The sequence below is a fragment of the Dendrobates tinctorius genome, unplaced genomic scaffold (assembly GCF_039654945.1).
Source record: "Dendrobates tinctorius isolate UK_male_01 unplaced genomic scaffold, ASM3965494v1 ptg000011l, whole genome shotgun sequence".
NCBI lineage: Eukaryota > Metazoa > Chordata > Amphibia > Anura > Dendrobatidae > Dendrobates > Dendrobates tinctorius.
In genome coordinates, this window is record NW_027361679.1 from 100,182,206 (window position 1) to 100,208,762 (window position 26,557).

The window sequence follows — 26,557 nt, forward strand, 5'->3', positions numbered from 1 at the left end:
GGTAGGGTTTAGAAGCCAGGCAGGTTTTACTACTGGTGCATTAACATAATACTACTGCGATTCAATTTATATTATATTTGCTTTATTTACACACAATTGATACATACATTATGTCTTACGTCTACAGGCTATTTGAACTTATATATTTTGTATCGAGCTTAACATCTTGTACTAAATGTGTGTACTGTAAAACTGCTTATGGTCTAATAAACGAATTTAAAAAAAAAAAAAAATCAGAGCGTTATGTCACACAAAATAGTAAATAAATAAAATTTCCCACATGTCTACTTTACAACAGCACAATTTTGGAAACTTTTTTTTATTACGAAGTTATAAGGGTTAAAAGTTGACCAGCTATTTCTCATTTTTACAAAAAAATTTACAGAACCATTTTTTAGTGAACACCTCACTTTTGAAGTGACTTTCAGACGGTCTACTGTATATGACAGAAAATGCCCAAAAGTGACACCATTCTAAAAACTGCACCTCTCAAGGTGTTCAAAATTACATTCAAGAAGTTCATTAACCCTTAAGGTACTTAACAGGAATAATTGGAACGTGGAAGGGAAAAAATTAACATTTAACTTTTTCACTAAAGTTTTAATTTAGACACCACTTTTTTATTTTCACAAAACTAACAGGAAAAATTGGATGCCAAAAGTTGTTGTGAAATTTGTCCTGAGTACCCCAATACCCCATATGTGGGGGAAAACCACTGTTAGGGCGCACGGCAGGGCTCAGAAGGGAAGGAGCACCGTATGACTTTTTAAATGCAAAATTGGCTGGAATTGAGAGCGGACGCCTTGTCGTATTTGTAGAGATCCTGATATGCCTATACAGTGGAAAATCCCCCACAAGTAACCCCATTTTGGAAACTAGACCCCCTTCAAGGAAGTTTGGATGTGTGGTGAGCGCCTTGAACCCTTCGGTGCTTCACAGAAGTTTAGAATGTAGAGACGTGAAAATAAAAATTCAAATATAAAATTTTTTCCACAAAAAAGGATCTTTTAGCCACAATATTTTTTTCACAAGAGTCGCAGGAGAAAATAGACTAATTTTGTCTAATTTCTCCTGAGTATGCGGATACCCATATGTGAAGGAAAACCACTGTTTGGAATTGATCTAGTGTTTTCCTGGTATGTGAATTTTGTGGTGGCATACACATGTAGTATTTGTCAGTTTGGCATATGTGAGTAGTGTAGGGTGCATCAGGTTGGCACATGAGTTGTGTGGTTTACATCAGGTAGTCATATGTGAGTTGTGCGAGTCAGAAAAAAAATTATTAGTTCATGGATGAGTGGTAGACTCTGAAGCAGTCTTTCATACACAGACCAGGCTTGTCAGGGCAGGTGTCACACTAATAAGTGATGTCCTTTCTTGTCCCCCTTCTGTTACACACTTTGCAAATTGAGGGACATCACCGCGGAAATGTTGGCCTAGTACAACACAGGCACTTATGGTTCCGGAAGTACTGGTGTCTGCTCCTTCTTGACTGCCAAATATTAGGGCCTTGATCACTACTTCCTAGAACTGAAGGAAGATCCTGGTTTTGCCTGCACGTCGTGATAGCACGAAGGTGTTGTACATTGCCATCTGTACGATGTGCACCGCCAGCTTCTTATACCACACCTTGGCTTTTCTCATGGCACTGTGTACGGCTGGAGAACTTGATCAGAGTGATCAACTTTCCCCAAGGTTCTTGTTGTGCCCGAGTACACAGTGTGGTTTGTGGACCTGTGTAGAGGTTCCTCGTACAGTGCTGGGGGTTCTGCCAACATCATGTATGATGGTCAAGAAAAGGACATCCCTCTTGTCTTGTCCTCGTACTTGACCATCAGTATGTTGTCGCTACATTGGGCTCTGCTCTTGCCATTTCTGAGTAACTGCCCAATTGGCAACCTAGGGAGGCCTCTCTAATTTTTGTGGACAGTACCGCAGGTTGCGGTAGCTCACACAGAGAGAGAATTGAACAGTGGGACGCTGGTATAAAAGTTATCTACATAGAGGTGATAACCTTGATCCAGCAGTGGGTGCACCAAATCCCTCACATTTTTCCCACTCAGTCCCAGTACAGGGGGGCATTCAGGGAGTTAAATCCGAGTGTCCTTCCCTTCATAAGCCCTAAACTTGTGAGTATACCTGAGGTAATCTCACACAGTTTGTACAGCTTAATTCAGTACCTGGCCCTCTTACTGGGCAGGTATTGTCATAATTTGAGTTTCCCCTTGAAGTGGAGTGGATTAGAGACTCATCCACACAGATTTTGCTTTGGGAGTTATGTGGATCGAACAGTTGCGGGGGGGGGACGCTGCCACCCCCGGATGAAGGCGCCATGTTCTCTGCTGTGAGAAACGGCAGGGAAATTCATGTGATCATCGCGTGATTAGTCGCAGTTGTCACATGTTTGACATGTCATACATGTACTGCATCGGTCTGGAAGTCCGTCCTTCCCGATCATGTACTACAATTGTCAGGAAGGGGATAACTATGAAGATATTCAGTGGGACATAGAATCTTCTGTTTATGCTAAAAGCTGCAAGTTCTTATCTGCAATTCAGGACAGTTACAGCAGTCAGAATGTGGAATCCCCTACCACAAGAGGTAGTAATGGCGGACTGTATTACAGCTTTTAAAAAAGGGCTGGATGATTTCCTCAATACACATAACTTTGTGAGTTATAGTTAATTTAGTGACAATAAGTACAATTGGTGGGGGAAGGTTGAACTTGATGGACCTGGGCCTTTTTTCAACCTATATAACTAAGTTTGACCCCAAGACAGTGGGCATGTTGCTGGGGAGTAGTGGTAGAATCACACATGGAAATTGCAATATCGAGCATAGGTAGATTAGTAGAGGATGGATACACAAGGTTTTTGACAGGTTCAGTTTCAGATAGAGGATATGATGTTAGAGACAGCAGAAAGGCAATCACTGGTGTTTTGTAATAATAGAAAAAAGTGGGTTATACGCCCAAGCCAGCTCACCGACAGCCTGAAGGTGCCCAGAACTCCGTCTGGACTCACGCATATAATCCAAGAAGGGAAAAAAAAGGGAGGCGTCCCAGATTCTTAGGGCTATGTGCACATGCTGCGGATTCACCCGCGGATTTGTATCTGCGGATCCGCAGGTAAAACCGCAGCTAAAGTGACCTGCGGTTTTACCTGCGGATTGGCCAGCGGTTTTCCCCTGCGGTTTGACACCTGGACAATGGAATAGGTGGCAAACCGCAGCGGAATCCGCGGAAAGAAGTGACATGTGAATTCTTTCTGCCGATTCAAAACCGCAGCTTTTCCGCAGTTGAAAAACTGCAGCATGTCCACAGCGGATTGTAAATCACATAGACTTACATGGTACTGTACACTGTCTGCAGAACTGCTGCAGATCCGCATAGGCCAAATCCGCAGCGTGTGCACATGGCCTAAAACTTGAAAAAATTCTTTATTACAAATCCATTAAAAATAATTGACGAATGGCTACTCCTCAGCAGTGACAGTGCACATGAAGCATACCGGAATGCAGCGACGCGTTTTGAACTCTGTTGCGACGTCATATCGCTCTATACTTGCATACCGCATGATTTAGTGATGAATGCTCTAAAAAATTTTCTCATCAATCATAGTGCATATTCGGAGGATTTGATTTAAAGTTTTTGTTTTCTTTTTGCTTAAACATAATTTTTTTTTCGTTTGATGAATTGTACATTCAGGAAGCAGGGGTTCCCATGGGTGCCAAATACTCACCTTCTCTTGCTAATATCACTGTGGTATTTTGGGAATGTAAATACATTTATTCTATTGATAACCCTTTTTATGAGGAGCTGATATGGTATGGCAGATACATTGATGATACCCTTATTATATGGGGTGAAGATGTGTCTGCCATACCAAAGTCTGTGGATTACATTAATTCCAATGAATATAATATTAATTTACATCTGAAAGTGATAAATCTATTTAAATGCGATATTTGGACATGCCGTGTTCTTCCGTCTTTCCTCACATACATACTATGTGGTGATATAGTGAATCAGTGCACATTTAGCTTTCAGTTTTATCTGATATCCTCAGTATGGCTACATTGATACCTGATGGTAGACTGAAGAAAGCTGCACAAGTGTTTGGTAATGAAATCAATAACACTACAGATCTTGTGGATTTTACTACAAAAATGTCACAGTTGTAAACTGTCTTTGCAAGAAATGAGATTGGTGGGACTTTACCACCCTTCAAAATTATGTATCAAAAGAAGTGATCCCTAGAGGATTGAGACTAAAGAAAGTGCCAACTGTGATATACACACCAGAATTTAAAAATGAGTGGTATCATATTTTAGCCAACTGTTCCATCAATTTGATGAAATTAATTATTAAATATGAAGAAAAAAAGCTTTCTGATATCCAAAAAGAGATGGAAAATGTTACTAGCTCATTCGATGAATATAAGAGTTTGTCTCAGTTTGATTCCTCTATGTTGAAATTGAAAGAAAATGTTACTAAGGTGGAAAATGAGATCATGGATCGCAATTTGCACGTGATCTTGATGACTTTTCAACAGATAGAGTTTATGGTTGGAATCAAGTGCAGAGGATATCTAAATACCCGAGATCTATTTTAAAATGCAGCCAGTCTCCTATAAATCCGACATATAAGCCGCTGATCACAGCTGACACCCGGCACTATGTGTCAGGGGCGATCACGGACCACCCCCGGCACGATAACCCCTGGCACACTGTGATCAAACATGATCGCAGTGTACCGGATTAGAGATGCATCGGCAGGGAGGGGGCTCCCTCCATGCTTCCCTGAGACCCCCAGCACAGCGCGATGTGCTGCGCTACTCTACACGATGAAGCCTGCTGCAGCGCCTGTCAGATCGCTGATCTGACACAGTGCTGTGTGAAGTGTCAGATCAGCGATCTGGCACAAGACAGTGATGTCCCCCCCTGGGACAAAGTAATAAAGTAAAAAAAAAAAAAAAAAAAAACACTAAATAAAAAAAAATCCCTAATAAATTCATTTTTTGGAAATAAAAAAAAATAAAAACGATAAAAGTACACATATTTAGTATCACTGTGTCCGTAACGACCCGCTGTATAAAACTGTCCCACTAGTTAACCCCTTTAGTGAACACCTTAAAAAATAAAAATAAAAAACAAAGCAAAAAATAATGCTTTATCATACCGCCGAACAAAAAGTGCTATAATGCGCAATCAAAAAGACGCATATAAATATCCATCTAAAATTATAGCTCTCAAAATGTGGTGATGCATAAACTATTTTTACAATAAAAAGCGTCTTTTAGCGTGTGACAGCTGCCAAACATAAAAACCGCCATAAATAGTAAATCAAACCCCCCGTTATCACCCCCTTAGTTAGGGAAAAATAATAAAATTAAAAAAATGTATTTATTTCCATTTTCCCATTAGGATTAGGGTTAGGGGTGTGTTGGGGTTAGGGTTGGAGTTAGAATTGTGGGGTTTTCACTGTTTGGGCACATCAGGTGCTCTCCAAACGCAACATGGCGTCTGATCTCAATTCCAGCCAATTCTGTGTTCAAAAAGTCAAACGGTGCTCCTTCCGTTCCAAGCTGTGGCATATTTCCGTTTTTTTCACAAATAAACGCAAGTTATATCAATGAAATTTTACCACTAACATGAAGTACAATATGTCACGAGAAAACAATGTCAGAATCACCGGGATCCATGGAAGCGTTCCAGAGTTATTACCTCATAAAGGGACAGTGGTCAGAATTGTAAAAATTGGCCCTGTCATTAACGTGCAAACCACCCTTGGGAGTAAAGGGGTTAAGAAAAGTGATAAGGATGGCATGATCCTTAACACAGAAGATTATAAAAATTAAATGCAGGAACTTCTCTCTGACACTGCTACTTTTGAAAAATTGAAAGGAAACCTGACAATTGAATTTAATAAATTTAAATGATTAATGAAGGTTTAAATCTGGGTGTCTTGAACAAAAAACAGGCTGACTGGTCAACGCAATTTTTCTGGCAAAAGGTTTTAAAACATATTTTAAGTCAATTTTGGCTGCTGATTACGAATATGAACTCCGTTTTTGGCTATCACATCAGGATTTCGAGATATTTCCAATTTTTGATGAAAATTACTCCTATTGAATGTTTTATGATAAAAACACATGATTTTCGGTACTACATTTTGTATATTTTTAATCAAGGAATAACAAATATTACAAAGTCTATGTACAGCAAATCAAATATACTTACAGAATTAATCTGCAAAATATACAAACACAAATATATATGGCACACAGATGAATGGCAAATGGCAGTTATTTGAACTCTCTTTTCTTGGCTGATCTGTGGTGTACAGCTTCTGGGTTGTCTCTCATCAAGCTCCAGCAATAGTCAGCCATCATATGTGAGTCCCAGCGGCCTTGATACCGTTCTTACATTGTTTTAATGTCCTGATGAAAACGCTCCCCTTTATTCCTCGCTCACATCCCCAAGGTTCTCTGGAAAAAAGTCCAAATGGCTGTGTAAATAGTGAATCTTGATACTCATTCTACGGCTACTTTCACACTTGCGTTTTTTTGCGCTGCGTGCGGAGTGCAAACGCACATAAAAAACACATCATGCGTTTGTATGCTTTTTTTTGTGTTTTTGCGCATGGGTTTTTTAAAAAAAAAAACAACGCATGCTTTTTTTGCGCTGACGTGCGCATTACCATCAGCGATCCCATGGACTATAATGTGTTTTTGGGTGAATTTTGTGCGCATTGCGTGCACATGCGTTTTTTTGAGCCGGGTCGGACGCACAAAAAATGCAACAGGATGCATTTTGTGCGCCCGGGCGCACACTACAAAAAAACGCATGCGCGTACAAACGCATGTCTATGCGCACCCATGTAAAGTATAGGGAAAAAACGCATGCGTTTTTTTGCGCAAAAACAGCGCAAAAAAACGCAAGTGTGAAACCAACCTTACATCCAAGATTTCGCAGACTCATTAGTAGCTCTTCCACAATCTCTTCATAGTGGTCTGCTTTCTTATTCCCTAGAAAATTCTGCACCACATTACAAAATGCATTCCAAGCTCTTTCTTCTGTCTCATTCATTGATGTGATAAAATTTGGGTTTCTCATAAGTGTTCTTATTTGAGGTCCATCAAATATTCCAGCCTTTTTCTTCTCTTCACAGGAAAACAGTACCTGCACACGACTGTTGTGTACGTGGAAAACTGTTTGTTTACTTTCTTATCATAACAAATGGGAATTATGCATGTTCAAAGAAAACAAAGAATTCTCACATTTATTGGGAGACTAAATGAAAACTAAATTTACCTTAGTGAACCGTATAAACCGGCACTTTTCATACACACACAATTTATACAAACCTGATTAAATTTGTTGGTGCCTCAAACCAGACAAAAAATGGAGGAGTAGAATAAAAGAGGACTGACAGCCGAAATACTCAGAAGGCAAGGCTTATCACTTCATATACATGGTACACTAAGCTCTTCAAATATTGCACAAAAATGTTACATGTGCTGAAGATTTACAGCATGCGGTAAATTAATGTTAAAATTAGTGGTTAATAAAGTGCACATGCATAATCCAAAGTGCACAGATAATATCCACATCTCCACCTCAACAAGTCTAAATAGACTACCCAGAGCATGCCCTGTATCACTAGCCCTAAATGGCAGCGGACAGGACCTATTGGTTAGTTTGGACTATATAATTATGTATGGTATAGGATTTAGTTAGCTGTGATAAAGATCCTAGTGATCGAAACGCGTCGCTGCACTCCTGTATGCTTCATGTCCAATGGCACTGCTGAGGAATAGCCATTTGTCAATTATTTTTAATGGATTTGTAATAAAGAATTTTTCAAGTTTTAAGGAGCTTGGACTCCTCCCTTTTTGTTCCCCTTCTTGTTTTGTAATAATGCAGACGTGATGTCAGTAGTAGAGCTGTATGATTGGGTGTCATTGGCATAGAGATGGTACTTAAAATCAAATCTACTGATTATTTGTACAATAGGGGCAGTATGCAAGCAGAAAGATGATGAGCCTATGACTGATTTTTGAGGAGCCCTGACAGTAAGGAGAAAAGAAGAGGATCCAGTAAAAGATACAGTGAAGGCGCGTACAGAGAGATAGGAGGAGAACCAAGAGAGAACAGTGTCCTAGAAGCTGGCATAGTGAGGAGGAGCTGGTGATCCACAATGTCGAATGCTGCAGAGAGATCCAGGAGAATCCAGAATGGTTTAGTGATTTAATTGTTAGTAATCATTAGAGACTTTAGTGAAGGCAGTTTCAGTTGAGTGTAAAAAGCGGAAACCGGATTATAGAGAGTCAAGAAGAGGGTTATCTGAGAGATAGTGGTTTAGACGGGAGTGGATCAAGCCTTCAAGGAGTTTAAAGATAAAGGGAAGATTAGAAACAGGTCTTAATTTAGCAGCACAATTTTGGTCAAGGGATGGTTTTTTAAGTAATCGATGTATGCTGGCATATTTAAACGAGGAGGGAAAGATACCAGATAAGAGAGAGGTTGAAAATTTTAGTTAGGTGAGTGGTGACAACTGGGAAAATAGGTTGGAGGAGATGTGAGGGATAAGGGTCACTGGTGCAAGAAGTAAGACGAGAAGATGCAAAGACCCTGATCATTTCCATGACTGGTACAAAGACAGAGAGTGAGCTAGATGCAGTGTTGAAGGCAGGAAAGTGAATGATATTAAGGGATTGGGAGAAAATTTCCTGTTGGATATGGTCAATATTTTCTTTGAAATAATTGGCCAGATCGTCAGCACTGAGGTCTGTCGTCGGGCCTGTAGTTTAGGATTGCGGAAGGAAAGAAAAGTGTCAGACGTTTAGGATTGCAGGATAGTGAGGTAATGCGGATGTTGAAATAGGTTTGTTTGGAGAGGTGAAGTGTAGAGTTGTATGTTTTAACCATAAACTTGTAATGGATGAAATCTTCGGCAGATTGGATTTTTTTCCACAGACGTTTGGTGCACCAGGAGCACCGTTGTAGGTAATGTGTTTGTAGGATATGCCAGGATTGTCAACGTTTGTACAGAGTTGTTCCATGTGTAGGAGGTGCAGTTTCATCCAGGGCACTCTGCAATGTATTATTATAATGTTTCAGTGCAGAGTCAGGAGATGAAAGGAAGGATATTAGGGCCAATGTTGACTTCAAATTCTTCATAAGTTTCTGCGTGTTATTAGCATATATATTTCTAGAAGTGTGGAAAGAGTCGGTTTCCTGAGTGGGGTGACATTTCATGACAGAGAATGAAGGAAGATTGTGGTCAGAGAGCGGTAGAGGGTAGTTAGTAAAATCATCACTGAGCAGAGCCGGGAGAAGATCAGGTCTGCATATTTCCGATTTCTTGTGTAGGAGAGATAGTAAGCAGTGGAAGGCTGAAAGAGGAGTTTAGCGATAAAAGGTGTAACGGGCTGGGTGGTGGAACCACTGTGCCAAAGCCCAAGGAAGACCTGGAGGGCCTAGGAGCCTCACCCAATCTGGCCACAGACTTGCAGCAGCTAACGACATCCAGGTCTGTGGAGAGACAAGGGAGGCGATCCAGGTGCAGTAGGCAAGATGCTAGTACTGGGATCTGAGAACTGACTAGTGTGTTAGGAACAAACTCGCAACATTGCACAGGCATCTCCATGTAGGAGGAGGCGCTTTAAGTAGTAAGAGACCTCCAGCTATTGGCTGGGGACACTTTAGAGGAACGCTCGCAGCTTAATTAAGAAAAAGGAAGTGTGCGGGTGCACAATCTAAGCACAGTGTCTGGAGACTTGCTAGGAGTGCACGCACCCTAGGCAGCAGCAGACACAGAAGGAGCAAGACGGGAGCATCGGCAGTGAGTATGCTGGTATCTCTGCAGGGAGAGAGGGACTGCAGGTAGAGATGCGGGCGCTACTGTACCCCCCTTACGCCCCCTCTTTTTCAAGCCTGTCAAATTTCTCCAGGAGGAGAGGGGCATGGATGTTCTCCCTGGGCTCCCAGGACCTCTCCTCAGGACAAAACCCCTTCCAATACACAAGAAAGAAGGTCTTTCCTCTTACCTTCTTGGTGGCTGAAATGTTCTCTACCTCGAAAACAGCCTCCTTAGAGTTGACATAAGTCGGAGTGGCACCAGGAACCTTGAAGAAAGAACTGAGGACAACAGGTTTGAGAAGAGACACATGTAAGGAATTGGGGATTCGCAAGGAGTTTGTAGGATACTGGATTAATCCACTTCAGCACCTCGAATGGACCAGTGAAGCGAGGACCCAATTTATAAGATGGTATCTTGAGGCTGATATACTTGGGTAATATCCAGACCTTATCTCCAGGATGAAACAGAGGTGAATCCAGATGTCTCTTATCCACTTGTCTTTTCATCCGTTCGGAGGATTTCACCAAAGATGCTTTGGTGTCCTTCCATATCTCAGAAAAGTTCCTGATGAGGGAATCGGCAGCAGGAATTTCGGAGGTGACAACCACATGGAACAGCACTTTGGGGTGTTGACCCTAGACCACAAAAAACGAAGATTTGGCTGAAGACTCCCTAACGTGGTTATTGTAAGAGAATTCGGCCCAATGCAGGAGCTCAGCCCAGTCACTGTGATGAGCATTGACAAAATGCCGGAGAAAATTAGTCAGAATCTGATTGACTCGTTCCACTTGGCAAAGTAACATCCAGTAGCTTACAGGTGGCCCTCCAGAAACGAGAAGTAAACTGGACACCTCTATCGGAGACTATGTGAAGAATTAATTATTTTGCCAGTACTGGCGCAGATGGAAGATCAGATAGCGGGATGAAAAGAGCTATCTTGGAAAAACGATCCACCACCACCCAGATGGCGGTACATCCAGCCGACACTGGCAGATCTTAGATGAAATCCATGGAGATATGCTGCCAGGGAGCAGAGAGCACAGGCAAGGGAAGCAATCGACCGGTCGAAGCTGTTTGGGAGTTTAATTTCAGGCACACGAAGAACAAGCAGAGACGAAATTCACAATATATTTGCGCAGAGTCAGCCACCAATAGTGTCGAGAGATAAGGAGAGGAGTCTTTGTCTGTCCGGCATGGCCCGCCACCTTTGAAGGAGGTCCCTAGAGAAAAACCAGTTTCCTGTCAGGTTCAACCACGTAAGTCTTACTGGAGGGTAGACGAGAGAAGTCTAGCGGAGCGTTTGTGATCATCTTGTAGGGCTCGATGATATGGTTAAACTCCTCCTCCTGGTCGGAGGCCTGGAAGGACCTGGAGAGTGCGTCCGCCTTAACGTTTTTATCAGCCGGCCGAGAGTGGAGTGTGAAGTTGAATTGAGCGAATAACAAATACCACCAGCTTGACTGGGGTTAAGCTGCTGAGCAGACTGCACATAAGCGAGATTATTGTGGTCAGTGTAAATTACCACAGGGTGCAACGCTCCTTCCAGCAAGTACCGCCACTCCAGAGCCAGCTTGATCGTGAGCAGTTCTCTATTGCCAATAGAGTAATTACGTTCTGGTGCCGAGAAGAGTTTAGAGAAAAAGCCGCAGGACAACATGCGACCGGATGAAGACTTCTCAGTGAGGACCGCTCCGGCCCATGTGGAAGATGCATCCACCTCTAGGAAGAACTGCTTGTTATGGATTGAGCGATGCAGCACCAGAGCCGAGGAAAATGACTGCTTGAGGCATACAAAGGCGTCATCTTCAGGAATTCATTCCTTAGGATTGGCTCCTTTTGCGGGTCAGGGCATAAATAGGAGTAGTCTGGGAAGAAAAATGCTAAATAAATTGGCGATAACTTGCAAACCTGAGAAACCGCTGGATAACCTTAAGACCATCTGGAGGGGGCCACTTCATGACAGAAAATACCTTCTAGGGATCCATCTTCAGACAGGTCTCAGAAACAATGTATCCCAGAAACGGAAGAGAGAACTGTTCGAATATGCACTTTTCATATTTGGCATAGAGACAGTTCTTAACCTTAGTAGAACCTGGCAAATGGTCCCTCCTGTGTGTTGGCAGATGAGTAGAGAATAGCAAGATCTTGTCCAGGTATACTATACTAGGTATAGAGCAGGTCACGGAAGATGTCATTCACGAGTTCTTGGAAGATTGTTGGGGCATTACAGAGTCCAAACGGCATAAAACGATACTCGTAATGGCCATCGCGGGTGTTGAAAGCCGTCTTCCACTCGTCTCCCTGGCGAATTCAAGCCAGGTTGTATGTCCCTCGTAGGTCAAGCTTTGTGAAGACTCTGGAACCTTTCAAGCGATCAAACAGCTCAGAGATTAGGGGTAGGGGGTACTTATTTTTTACGGTGATTTGGTTAAGGCCCCTTTAATCAATGCAGGGTCACAGGGAGCGTCCTTCTCAAAGCAAAACCCAGCTCCGGCCGGAGATGAGGATTTCCGGATAAATCCCTTTGCGAGGTTCTCTTCTTTATACCTGAACATAGCAGCACGAGTCTCGGCCTGGAACGGGATAGATTCGGCCTCGTGGAGGTGAGGTGCTCGGCAGGAGGTCAGTCAGGCAGTCTTGCCTATGAGGTGGCAAGGTCTCAGCCTCCTTCTTGAAGACATCCGCATACGTCCAATATGCCGCGAGTAGGCCAGGCAAATTAGTATGATACCGGACAGAACGAATGGGAGCAAGGCACGTTTCATGACCTCCTGAGCCCCAGTGGAGTACTTCTCCAGACGTCTAGTCCAGAACAGGTTCATGTTTTTGCAGCCACGGGAGACCTAGAAGTAGAGGATAAGAGAGACCAGACGGCACTTGAAGAGAAATCTTCTCCGAATGCAGCATCCCCACCTGAAGCTCCACGGGCTCTGTGGTGAACTGGATGGTCTAGGGAAGAGGCTTTCCATCCACCGAAGAAATCACCAACGGATCCGGAAGACGTATGACAGGAATGTTATACCGCTCGACCACAGCCTGTTGAACAAAGTTACTCGCAGACCTGGAGTCCAGGTGGGCCAATTCAACAAAAGACCCTTTTCTGCAGGATACATACAGTCAGTGTCAACTATGGAGAGGTAGAAGTCTTTCCCAGGGTAGCCTCTCCTACTGACCCTAGGCACTGGCATTTCCCGGTCTCTCGGGGCAGGAACGAATCTGGTTTTCGGAGTTGCCACAGTACAAGCATGTCCCTTCGGCCCAACAAAACTCTTGGTGGCGTTTGGATAGCTTCAACTGGGCAATCTGCATAGGTTCCAGTGAAGAAGTCACAGCAGGAACTTGCTTAATGATATGTTGTTGAAAGGTGGGAGCCAGGCATACCGATCTTTCGCATTTCACCTCTTTGATGGTCTGTTCCTGAAACGTAACGTGAGTTCGGTTTGTGAGAGACACCAGGTCATCCAGAGAGGTGGCTATCTCTCGACCAGCCAGTTTATCCTTGATTCGCCCGAAAAGGCCTTCCCAGAAGATTGCCACCAGAACCTCATTGTTCCAAGCGAGTTCTGAAGACCAGGTACAAAAGCGGACCTCATACTAGCCCACAGAGATGTTACCTTGGCGTAACTGGAGCACAGAAGAGGCTTCAGAAGAAACAAGAACGGGTTCTTCGAAGACCTTACGAGAAGCTTCCAAGAAGGACTGTAGGTTCGATGCTAACTGATCCCCTCTTTCCCACAGAGGATTGAGCCATGCTATGGCCTCACCAGATACATGTGTCGTGATGAACGCCACTTAGACTCAGTCTGAGGTGAATTGATGAGCCAGGAGTTAAAAGTGCAGCGTCCACTGGATAATGAACCCCCCGACACAGAGTGGGATCTCCGCCAAAGTGTGGAGCCGACAGACAAGGTCCAGAACCTGGTGCATAGCTGGCTGCTGGTGGGTTACCGTGGTGGTAACTGCCGCCTGAGAGGATGTGGAAGTGGCCAGTACTGCCAGCGCATCAAGACTGGTATTCACAGACCATAGGATAGAATCTTATCCTGCTGATCCTTCTGACGGGAGACCTCCTGGTGTAGGTCCGAGATGGAAGACGCCTGGGAGCCAGCGGATTCCATGACCTGTGCAAACTGTAACGGGCTGGGTGGTGGAACCACTGTGCCAGAGCCTAAGGAAGACCTGGAGAGGTGTGACTATGAGCCTCACCCAATCTGACCACAGACATGCAGCAGCTAACAACACCGAGGTTTGTGGAGAGACAAGGGAGGTGATCCAGGTGCTACTCCAGGACCGATCTTGGGTAGATGGCAGCTGACCCCTAGGAACGGTTAGCAGGGATGGCCCGGGGAAATGTCCAACAGATGCAGACGTGAGCACTGGTGAGTGCAGATGGCTCGGCTGCCGTTGAGGAAAGCACTGGCGGGTGCAGTAGGCAAGATACTAGTACTGGGACCTGAGAACTGACAAGTGTGTTAGGAACAAACTCACAACATTGCAAAGGCACCTCCATGTTGGAGGAGGGGCTTTAAATAGTAAGAGACCTCCAGCTATTGGCTGGGGACACTTTAGAGGAACAGGCACAGCTCCTTTACAAAAGAGGTCATGTGTGTGCGTGCACTCTAAGCACAGTGCCTGGAGACCTGCTAGGAGTGCACGCACCACGGGCAGCAGCAGACCCGGAAGGAGCAGGATGGGAGCCTCGGTGGTGAGTACGCTGGTATCTTTGCAGCAAGAGAGGGACTGCAGGCGCTACAAAAGGTGAGTGGCAGAAAGGTAGAGGGGATCACCAATGGGGGTGTAAAAGTCCCGGTAATGAGGGTGGGGATGTCACAGGATAGAAAATGTGGAAGCCAGGTGGCAAAGTGATCCAAGAGCTGCGGGGAGGGACCCGTAGGGCGATACACAACCGTCACTCGCGGGTAGAAGGGCCGGGAGAGTCTGACAGTATGGACCTGAAAAGAAGGAAAGATAAGTGAGGGTAATGGGGGGATAACCTGAAAAGTACATTTGGTTGATAGGAGCAGACCAATACCTCCACTTTGTCTGCACAGCTTTGGGAGTATGTGAAAAATGTAGGCCACCATATGAAAAAGCAGCAGCGGCAGTGGTGTCCGACTCCTGGATCCATCTTTTAGTGAGAGCCAGAAGGTTAAGGGAATTTCAAAAGGAAAAGTCATGGATGTAGGAGAGTTTATCTGAGCGTGAGTTCCAGAGGCTACAGTTAAAAGAAACAGAAGGCATGCAGAGAATATTAATGTGACTCACAGGGTTTCTGAGTGTAGAAAGGGACGAGTTCGACTTACTATTACAAGAAGGACGGGGTTGGGAAAGACATATCCTGCAACTAGGAGAAGGAGGATAGAGTGAGCAGATGGTTACATGATTTATGAGAGCGTCTCTTGTGTTTTTTGGTGGAAGTCAATGGATCTGTACAGTTGAGGATTGTGAAAATAACATTATTGCTGTACATGGGAGAGGACAGAGGGGCTGATTTGGATGAAGTGCCAAGAGTTTGTGCAAGTGTAATGAGGAAGACCGGGCTGCGGTTACCTGCGTCTTGCCGGGTCTGCAACTGTCGAGGTTGCGTCCAGTGTTGCTGGGGGAAAAGAATGAGGGACCGGACAGGTCCCATGACCCGGGGAGATGGGGCATGGCTAAGCCAAACGGTGTACAGGAAACCCGGGAAAGAAGTCTCAGTTTCCCGCCGGCAGAGAGAGGAGAGGCAAGTGTGCGGCGTGCTCCGCAGTGTGAGAGAGCGCGTGGAGTTGAGCTGCGGCAGAGTTCTTGCGTACACACCATTAAGCCAGTGAGTGTGCAGAGTGCCGCGTGCCTGGCGAAGCAGAGTACAGTGCTCGTGCAGAGGAACGGGTGCCACGTGCAGGACAATGAGGTGCGTTCCCCATTGCTGACAGATGCACGGCAGCAAACCTGTTGTACAAAGACTCCTGCAGCGCTCCCCACTTTGGCTGCACAGATTTATGGACTAGGGGCTGAGCGGGCAGAACCGGTGACCACCCGTTGCCGCCAGAAGCTGGACCGTGCTTTGTTGGAATTCTTCTGAGGACACCACGCCGGCCGTTGCCGGTACTCCAACTCCCATCAGACAGTATGTGGATAAGGACCAGAGAAGACTACGATAAGTGCTATTTAAATATCAGACTGTCCAGACTGTCGAGTTAACCATTTAACCCCCTTGTTTATTGTTCACCGCTCATTGTTTATTAACTCCCTGCAAGGAGACCATTGCCATCCCTTTTGTTAAGAAATTAAATAATATTGTTATATAGCCTTGTTCTGCAATCCCTGCGTTACTGCATTTCCGCATCTGCTTACACAAGGATGGTGGATGTGAGTGAATGCAGAAGCCAGAATAGAAATTATACAAATGTATATGGTGAATATTTGTTGCAATGAAAATGTTCTGGAAATAGGTTTCTTTCAATGTCTTACCTGTCTCTTGCCCTGTCTAACTGCCATGTTCAACAGCCGGGCACTTCTCCAAAGCTCTGATAGTGTTTTGATATTGTTAATTGCTTCTCATGGTAACGATGAAAGCATCAGGCTCATGTTTGGCATAAAGTTCGGGTCGGATACCAGAACCCATACTTCCATGTGTCCGCTCATCCCCTTACCATGATGTCTCTGAGTTTTTCTTAGTAATTCTTCCCAAGTAGTCAGGTCAAACCCAGCTGCTTCTTCCCATAGTTATGTTGGCTCCCAGCTTGTGCCTGAGCAGTTCTTCCCCCCCAGTAGTCAGGATTGACCCGGCTGCTCCTTGCCATGATGAAGTCACTGGTCCTGTTTCTTAACATTTCACCCCCCATTAGTCAAGTCAGATCTGGCTATTTTTTTTAGTGATATTGAGATTTCTTGCGTACTGAACAAAACGCTTCATGAATTAGACAAGCTGTGACAACGGCAGCATGCCCTCACTGCTCCCTATCCCTCCCTGCTTCGCCGTTTTCAACTGTGACAATGCCACATCAAAATTTTTCCAATTTTTTTTTTTTTTTAAAGCTTTTACACCAGCTTTTGGCATAACTCTTTGATGCATTGGCGCAAATAGATCTAGGCTCACATCTGAATAGTTCTCCGCTTAAGCAGTAAGGTCAGAGCTGGCTACTACTTTCAGTGATGATGACTCAAAGTATGTGCCTGAACATTTCTCCCTCTAGTATTCAGGATGGAGCTGGCTGCTATTTCTTAATGTTATGGTGGCTTTGGGCTCGTGTCTAAGCAGTCTTTCCTCTTTAGTTGGGTCAGAGTCGGCAGCTCCTTCTCATGATGGTGATGGTTTAGAGCTCACACCTGAGCCATGTGAATCTTTTGTCTTTCAGTCCAGAGATCCGTGTATAAAGACCTGGTGATGCTCCTGCAAGATGACAAGTTGTTATCTGAAGCACAGTTGAAACGGAAGGTAAAATCTTCAACATGTGCATGAGCTGCACTTTCTTAACATGCTCTGTCCTTCTAGTCTACCTGTGCTGTACATGATTCAACCGTTGAATTCTTCTCCACAGGGGGAGATAACTTTTGAGAAAGACTCACTGGTAGAGGGCGGCATCCTAAATGGAATGCAAAACGGTACTGCTTATCGAGAAGTTCGCCAGTACCGGAGTGGCCACCATCTAGTACGCTACTATTTCCTGTCCCGTGTCTATTCTGCTTACCTGGAGAGCATACTGTCAGATTTTCAGAGTGGTCCGCAACCTGATGTGCTGATAGCAAACTCCTGTATATGGGATCTCACAAGGTGATCGTTATGGTTCACGGTAGATGCCATCATATTGATGGCAGATCCTCATTGTACTCATGTCTTTCAGATTTGATAACAAACATTTAGAAGCTTACAAAACCAACCTGGACTACCTATTTCTGCGTCTCAAGGAGGTACTTAGACCCGAGTGCCTCATAATATGGAACATGACCATGCCAGTTGGATACAGGGATAATTACTTCCCAGACGTAACTGCTTCAATGTCTGAGTCATGGAAGGTAGGGAAAACCTGTAAAGTCCATGTGGATATATATCGGTTATCAGTCATGTTACATCGGGGTTGCATGTATATTTTTCCAGTATAACATGTTTACTGTTGTGAATCTCTGTTTCCAGAACCCTGCACGCAACCTTCGGATCAGCGTCGTGGAAGGGAACTTCTTCAGTGGCACTCTAGCAGATTTCCACAAGCTGGACGTGCTAGACATGCACTATCACTTCCGTGGCGACCTGCGTCTCCGATGCCATGATTCCACCCACTGGAATCAGCTGGCACATCGGAAGTACTCCCAGATCCTGCTGTCCCACATTGCAATGGCCTGGGGGGTGCAGCCGCCAAAGAGCAAGATGTTGGAATGTGCGTGATACTGCTTATCTCTTCATCATGTGTTATCTGTACTTCACACATATTACTTCCTGTAGTCTGAGGCACTCACAATCTAATGTTTCTATCCTGGACACTTGCTCCGTCCACTTGCTCAGTATATCATTGTAGACAATCCTGACATCGGCTCTCCTGCCATATTGAGCTATACATATGGCAGTCCTATAATAATTTGCTCTTTTTCCCATCTTTATTTCAGGCTCTACTCTTCATGCTGCACCTGCACACTTGGCTACATTAAGAAAAAATCCCAAGATGCACCCCAGAACCAATAAGCGTACCCCCTACAGCCAGGGTAAGATTTTACTACCATCCGCTCTTAATGGGATAGTCATAAAATTACAGTATACTAGGCAGAGGCTTGTGTGTGGGAGCAGCTGCATTGACTCATAATCCAATTATCTGTTTCTGTAGAATACATAACCTTCAACAGGATTAACACTGACTCCACATCTGGTGATGGTGAGTATCACTGCATTACAGTTCTTCATAGATATTTCATTAACGTTATATGTAACCTGTGCCTCAGGTACTACATTAAGAAGAAGCTCATCAACTGAGATGGTAAAGACCGAGTGCACCACTTCTCCGGTTAATCCCTCTTCCATCACAGTGTGTCATATACTCCTGCACCACAGCTGACTCATTTCCTCTTCCCCCTCCTGCACCAAGGAGTTGTGTCCTATTTCTCTTCTCCTTCTTGCACTGTGGTGTTGTCCCTGCTTCCTCTCGCACTGCGGCGTTATCTCCTCCTCTTCTCCCTCCACAGATGGTGTTTTCTGTGTTCCAGCTGTATCAATCTTTGTAACCAACATACCACTCCTTAGAGCCAACATAAACACTGGTTACTTAATTTCTCCTCCAGTTAATGACCCTGCCATCAGGGACCATTGTAGAGATTTATAATCTTAGGAAGGCATCTGCCTCCGCTATGAGCTCAGCTTCGTGATCCGTTGAGGTAATGTGAGGGGAACAGTAGCCACATCACTACTTTTCTCCTTCGCCTCATTGGAGGACACAGACCATGGGTGTTATGCTGTGGCCAATAGAAGGCTGATACTAAGTTGAGACAAAAAAAAAAGTTGGCTCCTCCACAGCATACACCTTCCTGCTGGCCCCAAGTGAACCAGTTCTTGCTTTGTGTCTGTAGGAGGCACATTGGTCTGGTCTTCAGACCATTTGTTATTTTAATTTTTGAATTTTACTTTTTCATTTTTTAATCCGGATGAAGGGGCAACGGAGCCTTTCAAGGTTCCGATTTCCCCAAACCAACAACAGGCGAGCATGTGCGACTGTCGCCTCCATGTATCCTCTCCTGCGACGTGGGATGCCATGCCTGAGCTGATTCAAGGGCGACGGGTCTCTTAAAGGGCACCGATTTCCCAGCACCGACTTACAGATGAGCAGATGGAGTGTTGCCTTCATGTATCCTCTTCCGCAGCCAGGCCTATGCCGGACAACCTGCCCTGCCCATCTTTAGGGATTGAACCCATAGGATGCTCAGAGGCCTCTACATGGCGTCCATGCAGCCCCCACTGCTTCACCACTTTTTAAAGCGGATGATGCAAGGAGGCGGACAGTTCCTCTCCACTTCCCTTCTAAGAGATGCTGAATTGAGGCATTCACTTACCCCGTACCATCCTGAAGATTACCCATGGCCCCTCAAGTGACCGGGTAAGTGACCGAACAGTCCGAGGTCACGGCGGCTCCATGCCGGGATGCGCACCGCGGTGAGTGCCAGGCCATCGGCCATTCTAGGCTGAGCGTGACTGCTCTCGTGAAGCCACGCAGCGCAAGTTCTGCCGCAGTCGGACATAGCCCTGTGAATTCCTAGTGGAGCGAACCCTCAGGATACACAGAGGCCCCCCACGGCGTCTGCGCTGCTCCTTCTGCACCACCACTGATGGAACAGCGGTGCTGCAGGGAGCTGGATGGTCCCTCTCCACCTCTCCCTCAGAGGGTATGGTGAATTGAGGGTTTCTGCACCGTCCCTGTCGCAGCACTGGCCTGCAGGCAGAGGCTCTGCTCTCACTCCCCCTGGCGTGACGGTAAGGGGGCTTCTGGGTCACGGGCTTGGTCGTTCTATCCGGCCAGGCACCGCTAATCTAGCACCCAGCTTTGGCCCTTACTAGGCCGCCGGCGGTTTCTCCGCCCACCAGCCGCGCGTCACGTCAGGTCCCGCCCACCTGCCTGACGTTTCTCGCAGGTACACTGGGCATGGCAGAGCGGGAGTGTCAGCGCCTCCCCCAGCGTGCGCTGGGAAGCGCTTGGCCCACGGACTCCTTCCCTGGAGCCACGCCAGTCAATAATCTAGGCTCCGGCTTCGGCCTACTTCGGAGGAGCCCCTCTCCCAGAGTGACGCGGCGGTGGTTCTCACGGGAACGCCGCCTCCATTCTGAAGTCCCATCACGGAGGCTCCTTGCCGGGACGCGCACCGCGGGGAGGAGGGGGATCTAATCCCGACGACCATATTCCTTGCCGGCCTGGGTTACGTACATTGTCATGTTGGCTGTGGGACCATGCCCCTCGAGGAGTTATGGTCCGTCAGCAGAGGACTGTCGCTCTCATCCTCCATCGGAGTGCGCCGCCGGTCGCTCTGTCCTTCAGGTGGCAGCTGCTAAGCAGCGTGAGGCTGGGCAAGTACCACCGTCCTGCAGACCAGGGTGCGGGCACCCTTATGACTTAAAGGGTCATGCTACACTGGGGGCAAGGATAGCGCCTATTCAGCGCTAACAAGAGTGCTGTTTTCTTAGGAAGGACCACAGCCTACAGGGTGAGACCTGGAAGATACTGTGTGTGGATGCATATTTGTGTATATATATGTGTATGTGTATATATATATATATATATATATATATATATAGGTATATGTGAGTATTCTTTGACCCTTTATATCCCCGGCCAGCCTGCATTCCAGAGGATTAGAATATTTTTCCAGCAGTATTTATTCTGGAATTATACTTGCCCTGCGCATGCCCGAAAGGTTGATTCGTGGAGATCCATAGGCCATCTCACCACGCCAGTGTTAGTCTCCATCAACACTGGGCCTGGCTTATGAACCCCCCCGGTGGGCTTCTCCTTTTGGCACAGGTTATCCTCGATCCCTCTGTGCATCAGAGCGTTCACAGGATCACAGCAGCTGTCGATTAGCAGACGCAGGCATTCTACAGATGCGCAGACATCTAGAGAAAAGGCTCACAGTACGCTATTCGACCAACTACGGCTTAAATGTCCGTATGCTCTGTGCCTCGCTTCCCCTTCACCACAGGTTTACAGAGTACAGGACTCTGTGTATCAGCTTAATGTTTTGCCTTGATTTTAGATTCTCTAAAGATGACAGAAAAAAAAAAAAAAGGAAAGAACTGGGTTTACCACACTCCGGGTGGCTTGCGGCATAGTTGACCGGCAAAGGAAGTGATGGGATAACCAAATCAGAAGCCTCCAGAAGGAAGGAATCCCCCTTTTTTCCGCTGGTTAGCGGAAACATTGGGTTGAAACCCTGGGCCATGCAGGCCAGGTGGATAGTCAATTAAAGGTCCCACAGACTTACAGATGAGAGCCTGATTCGTTCCGTTCTGTGAGTCTCGAAACCAGCTCTCTTCTCTTTTTAGCTGGACGTCCTTTTCACATGCGGCCGGCTGCACATCAGCTGCAAATGCCATCACATACATTAAGACATTATGGCTCACGGAATGGAGGGAGGGCTGCACCCACAGAAGGAACTCCGACATCCCTTTCTTACCAGAGTGGTTTATGCAGTAGTGGGTTCAGCTTATCTGTAAGACCATAGAAGAAAGGATAAAAGTCTTCCCCAGCAGGGCTTAGAGCATCTTCCCCATTGCCTTCGGCAACAAATCTGATATTGGTCCCCTCGCATATATCCGGCGCTCCCATCGGCAAAAGATCCCAGTCTTCCCATGGGTCCAGCCAGCAATGTAAGGGTCTACCCCCAAAGTATCTGGACCTAAGAGAGATAGGTCTCTGACAGTTTTCCACCCAGTGATTTCCGGCATAAGCCGTCGACATACAGCATTACGGACGGCCACCTATTTCTGGTTCGTGAGGTCTCCTTTTTTTGTATGCTGTTCGTATCGAACGAGCCCAAAGTCTGGGTCTTCTAAATGCAAAGATTCCTTTTTTCTTAGCGTCCCTCTACAAAATTGTTTTTTTCTCCTTCACGTCTTCCAAAGAACTTAGAACCAGACGCCTAGCATTAGCCTGGGCAAGTCGCTGGGACTGACGTCTTTGCGGCCGCAGAAGAATGAGAGACTGCACAGGACGTGGCTTGAGATTCCCCCTATGCAGTGGGGGAAACTGGACGCCTAACAAGATGGAAGCGCTGACTCATGCGCAGACACGCCCCATTCATGCGCTGCACTCTCCCGTGGTGTCGCGGGCCTGGACGCTTTGTCATAGCAGTGGAACAAGGGCTTCTTTTTCCGAGCCGTAGATGTACGGCATCAGGAAGGAACCTTTATTTGATGTTACAGAATGTAGCAATCGCCTATTCATATTCAATCTGTCCATGCTTTCCCAGAAGGGACGGATCTGTAGGACCCTCGCTGGATCTTGGCCGAGGTACACCATCCACAAATGGAGTCCCTCCATTCAGTTCTTACCTTGATCGAGAACAGCATCTTCAGTTCACAGTCTTTGGCACTCATCTCCTTTGTCTTTCCGGATTGCCGTGAGGTACGGGGTGGGGAGAGATTGCGGTAACAATTGAAGTGATTCTCTTCAATTAATTGTATTATCTTCTGGCAGTCTGCGCCAGAAGACTGCTCTCCTCGGCGGCGGAGCTGCTCCCCCCCCCACCCCGCACGTCGGATAGCCTCAAAGGCGGTGGACATGGAAGTTCTCCCTCTATACCAAAGAGAAAGATTTCTCTTCTGATCTAATCACCAGTAGTGGCTATCTATACCAGCCTTCTTGGTTGGAGAGCAGTCTTTTTGTATATCCTTGTATTCCAAGTGATCCAGGTTGCCCGGCACCAGCTCCAGTATCTACTCGTGTATCACTCCATTCGAATCAATAACATATCTCCACGGTTGTTGGCATGCACCACGGAGGACGTTTTTAACAGGACTGCCTTCGTTAGGAGAATCCGAATGGGGATCTGATGGCTTCAAGACTGAAGGCCAAGGTACTCAGCAGTCTGAGCCCGGTCTCGATATCCATGACTGGTTACTCTGTGGCACCAGTTTCGTCTTCCTTTCCTGGCAACGGTCATCACGTAAACAGAGGTAGTGGCCGTTTCCAGTCTTCCTAGGCATCCAGGATTGGTCTTGCAGGATTGCTTCCAAGACGTAATTCATGACTTTCATTCTCAGGACTTCTCAGGGGTACCCCCCTACAAAAGTCCGTTAGAAGCCTGGAATGTTAAGTCAATCCTGGGTGGGCTTTAAGAGACGCCTTTCAAACCATTTCAGGATGTCTCGCGGGCAGTTCTGTCTTGGGAAGTTGCCCTTCTTGTCGCAGTGTCACTTATTACTCAACTCTTGGAGCTGACAGACATGTCCTGTTTAGCTCATTTGTTTTTTCTATCTCTCTGCATTCCAACCTGGATACGATTGTCCTCAGATCGTTTCCACCCCATTTTCCCAGCGTTGGCTGACCCGTCTATTTTAACAATGATTTTGTCTTGCCCTCTTTGGGCCCGACTCTGGTACTTCAGATGGAGGTAGTTACGCACGCCCTGCATGCATTGAGGCTCTCAGGACGTATGTCCTGAGGATGGCACTCTCTTGTAAGCCACTTCAGGGTCACAATAGCCAGAGAAATCAATTTGGCTGTTCAGGAGTTATACTAATTTAGAAGCGGCCCATCCCAGTAGGGATTAGGGCGTATTCTACGTGGTCGATGTCCGCCCTCTGGGCCATTCGACTTCGTATGCTGACCGAACAAGTCTGCAAGGCTGCGTTCTGGCTCAGCATTTTCACATTCTTGAAGCACTACTCATACTCAGACTCCTGCAGTACGGTCCTCGGCAGATTATTCTGCAACAGGCACCTTTACTCAGCCACTACATGGGATTTTATGTGTTATATTGTTGCCACCCATGGACTGCTTTGGGACGTCCCATGGTCTGTGTCCCCCAATGAGGCGAAGGAGAAACGGATTTTTGTGATAACTCACCGTAAAATCCTTTTCTCCGAGACGCCCATTGGGAGACACAGCACCCACCCTGTTAGCCTGACAGCTCCTGCTTCTTGTCTCCCATTCAGTGGGTTATACTCTGATATGAGGTTGGCAATTGTACTCCAATATGATATTAATAATTTCCTATTGCTTTTGCACCAAACTGGTTCACTTGGGGCCAGCAGGAAGGTGTATGCTGCGGAGGAGGAGCTAACTTTTTTCTATCTCAACTTAGTGTCAGCCTCCTATTGGCCACAGCATAACACCCATGGTCTGTGTCCCCCAATGGGCGTCTCGGAGAAAAGGATTTTGCGGTGAGTTATCACAAAAATCCCTGTTTTTCAAACTTGCTATTAACAGCATCATTAATCCCAGAACTCAATGTTACAATTACTCCCTGTACCAACATTCTCACTACCACCTCCCTAAAATTACTATGGAATTTGTATAAGACCCCCTTACCCATCTTTCTGCCCTTCCACTAGACCTTGCTCAGCCCCTCCCTTTAGACACCTCAGTTGGTCCTCCCTCAGGCCTTACTCCATCCTTTCCTCCACAACCCTCTGTTGATTCTCCTTCCATTACTCTCTACTTTCCTCAACACTTCTCAGTTGGGTCTCCTACCCTAACTTCCTCCATGTCCTTCCATGTTTCATCCTCGAACACCTTGGTCAGCCCTCCCTTCCTTTAGGATGCTTCGATCAGTCATCCCTCACTCCCTCTTTTCGGACACCTTGGTAAATATTTACTCCTTCCCCACCGACCACTTGGTCTGTCTTCCTTCCACTCTAACTTTCTTTGTCGTCCCTCCATCCCCATTAACCTCTCGGTTGGTCCACACTCCTTTTTACTCTCTTCCCTTATCCCACCTCGGAAAGGCTTCCCTGCTCACGGACCTCCCTCAGTAGGTCCTCCCTCTGGACACCTTGGCTGGTGGAGCCTTCCAATAATTTATCTTGTCTTCCTCCAGGTCTTGCCTTTGCCAACCTCCGTTGTAGTGAAAAGAGCTTCCTCTTCCCCACCGAGGCACCACCCATGAACTTCGGTAACTTTCCTTCCCATGCCCCGTACCCACAAGAAGACTGGAATATGAAGGTCACAACAAGAAGGAGGCCGAATTCGAGGGACATGTGGACCCACCCATATGTTCATCCTCCAAAGTATTGGCCCAGGATCTACTAATCTCAGCTGGGGTCCCTTGACACAATTCACGGCCCTGCATTGTGTGAGTCCGACCACAGTCACTCGCACTATACTGCTGCTTTTCGTTTTTTTACACTTGTTTGTTGTACTGAACCTCTCGGAAGAATTCCTATAAACTGTTGCTAAAGTATTTACGTCTTTCAGAGTGTGTGCTCTGGGGCAAGCAATAGCACTAAGCAATGCCTGAATAGGCTATATGTTTGGATTTTGCACTCTATTGGGCCATGATGTTATTGGTAAAATGGCATAACACACCATCACCCCGGAGGTTGTCACCGCCGTCCTGTATTGTGGAGTATCTATAAAATGAAAATAGTATTAACCTACTCCCACTCATGCTGCTGTAGAATTGCTGTTTACTCTATTTTGCACATTTGTCTCAGATGTTCTCTTACATTTAATTTTCTATGTTTGGTCAGTGATGTGTGGAGTCAGTGGGGAAAAATGGTTGACCCTACCCCAGTTTTGTGTGTAGTATATACTGGTACAAATCTGTGAATGTGACGGGGCTGAGTCCTTACCTTTTTCCAAGAGTGTAATCTAAGTTGTATTTTTTATGTTTTGTTTTTTTTTTGTACTTTTCCTGTTTTTGTTACATTGGATATTTTTACTGCTTTGGAATTAAATTTCTCTAGAGCAGTCAGAAAAGTCAGTGTTCTTAATTCATAATTCTTCCCCGGGGTCGAACCACAGATTCTAGCCACTGAAAGTAATCACCAGGTTTTTCTGATCTCATGCATATTCCTATAATCTCATGTTCTGCCACGCTCATCCTGTGCACCCTGGTTCACCATGCAAGCAACCCAGTATAGATGGACACGAAAGATCCACAGAAGGAGGAGTTTTTTGGTAAGATGTGTATTCATTTTTTTTCCCATCAATAATGACACATCCGTGTGTCATCAGTGTGACACTATCCGGCTTCTGGGAATCAACAATACTGTTCTCGCTGGTCCCCGGGGCTATGTGC

General features: G+C 45.9%; 1 protein-coding gene across 2 annotated transcripts in view; it reads left to right on the plus strand.

Annotated features, from left to right (window-relative positions):
* LOC141049172 (PC-esterase domain-containing protein 1A-like) overlaps window positions 1–26,235 on the plus strand; it is an 85,806-nt gene extending 59,571 nt beyond the window's left edge. For both annotated transcript variants that reach the window (XM_073545349.1, XM_073545358.1), the window contains exons 3-9: window positions 17,203–17,282; window positions 17,386–17,618; window positions 17,689–17,860; window positions 17,979–18,219; window positions 18,446–18,541; window positions 18,661–18,708; window positions 25,355–26,235. In XM_073545349.1, the coding sequence (XP_073401450.1) occupies window positions 17,203–17,282; window positions 17,386–17,618; window positions 17,689–17,860; window positions 17,979–18,219; window positions 18,446–18,541; window positions 18,661–18,708; window positions 25,355–25,566 (1,082 nt within the window). In that variant the 3' untranslated portion in view covers window positions 25,567–26,235. The remainder of the gene's footprint in view (window positions 1–17,202; window positions 17,283–17,385; window positions 17,619–17,688; window positions 17,861–17,978; window positions 18,220–18,445; window positions 18,542–18,660; window positions 18,709–25,354) is intronic.
* The last annotated feature ends 322 nt before the right edge of the window (window positions 26,236–26,557 follow it).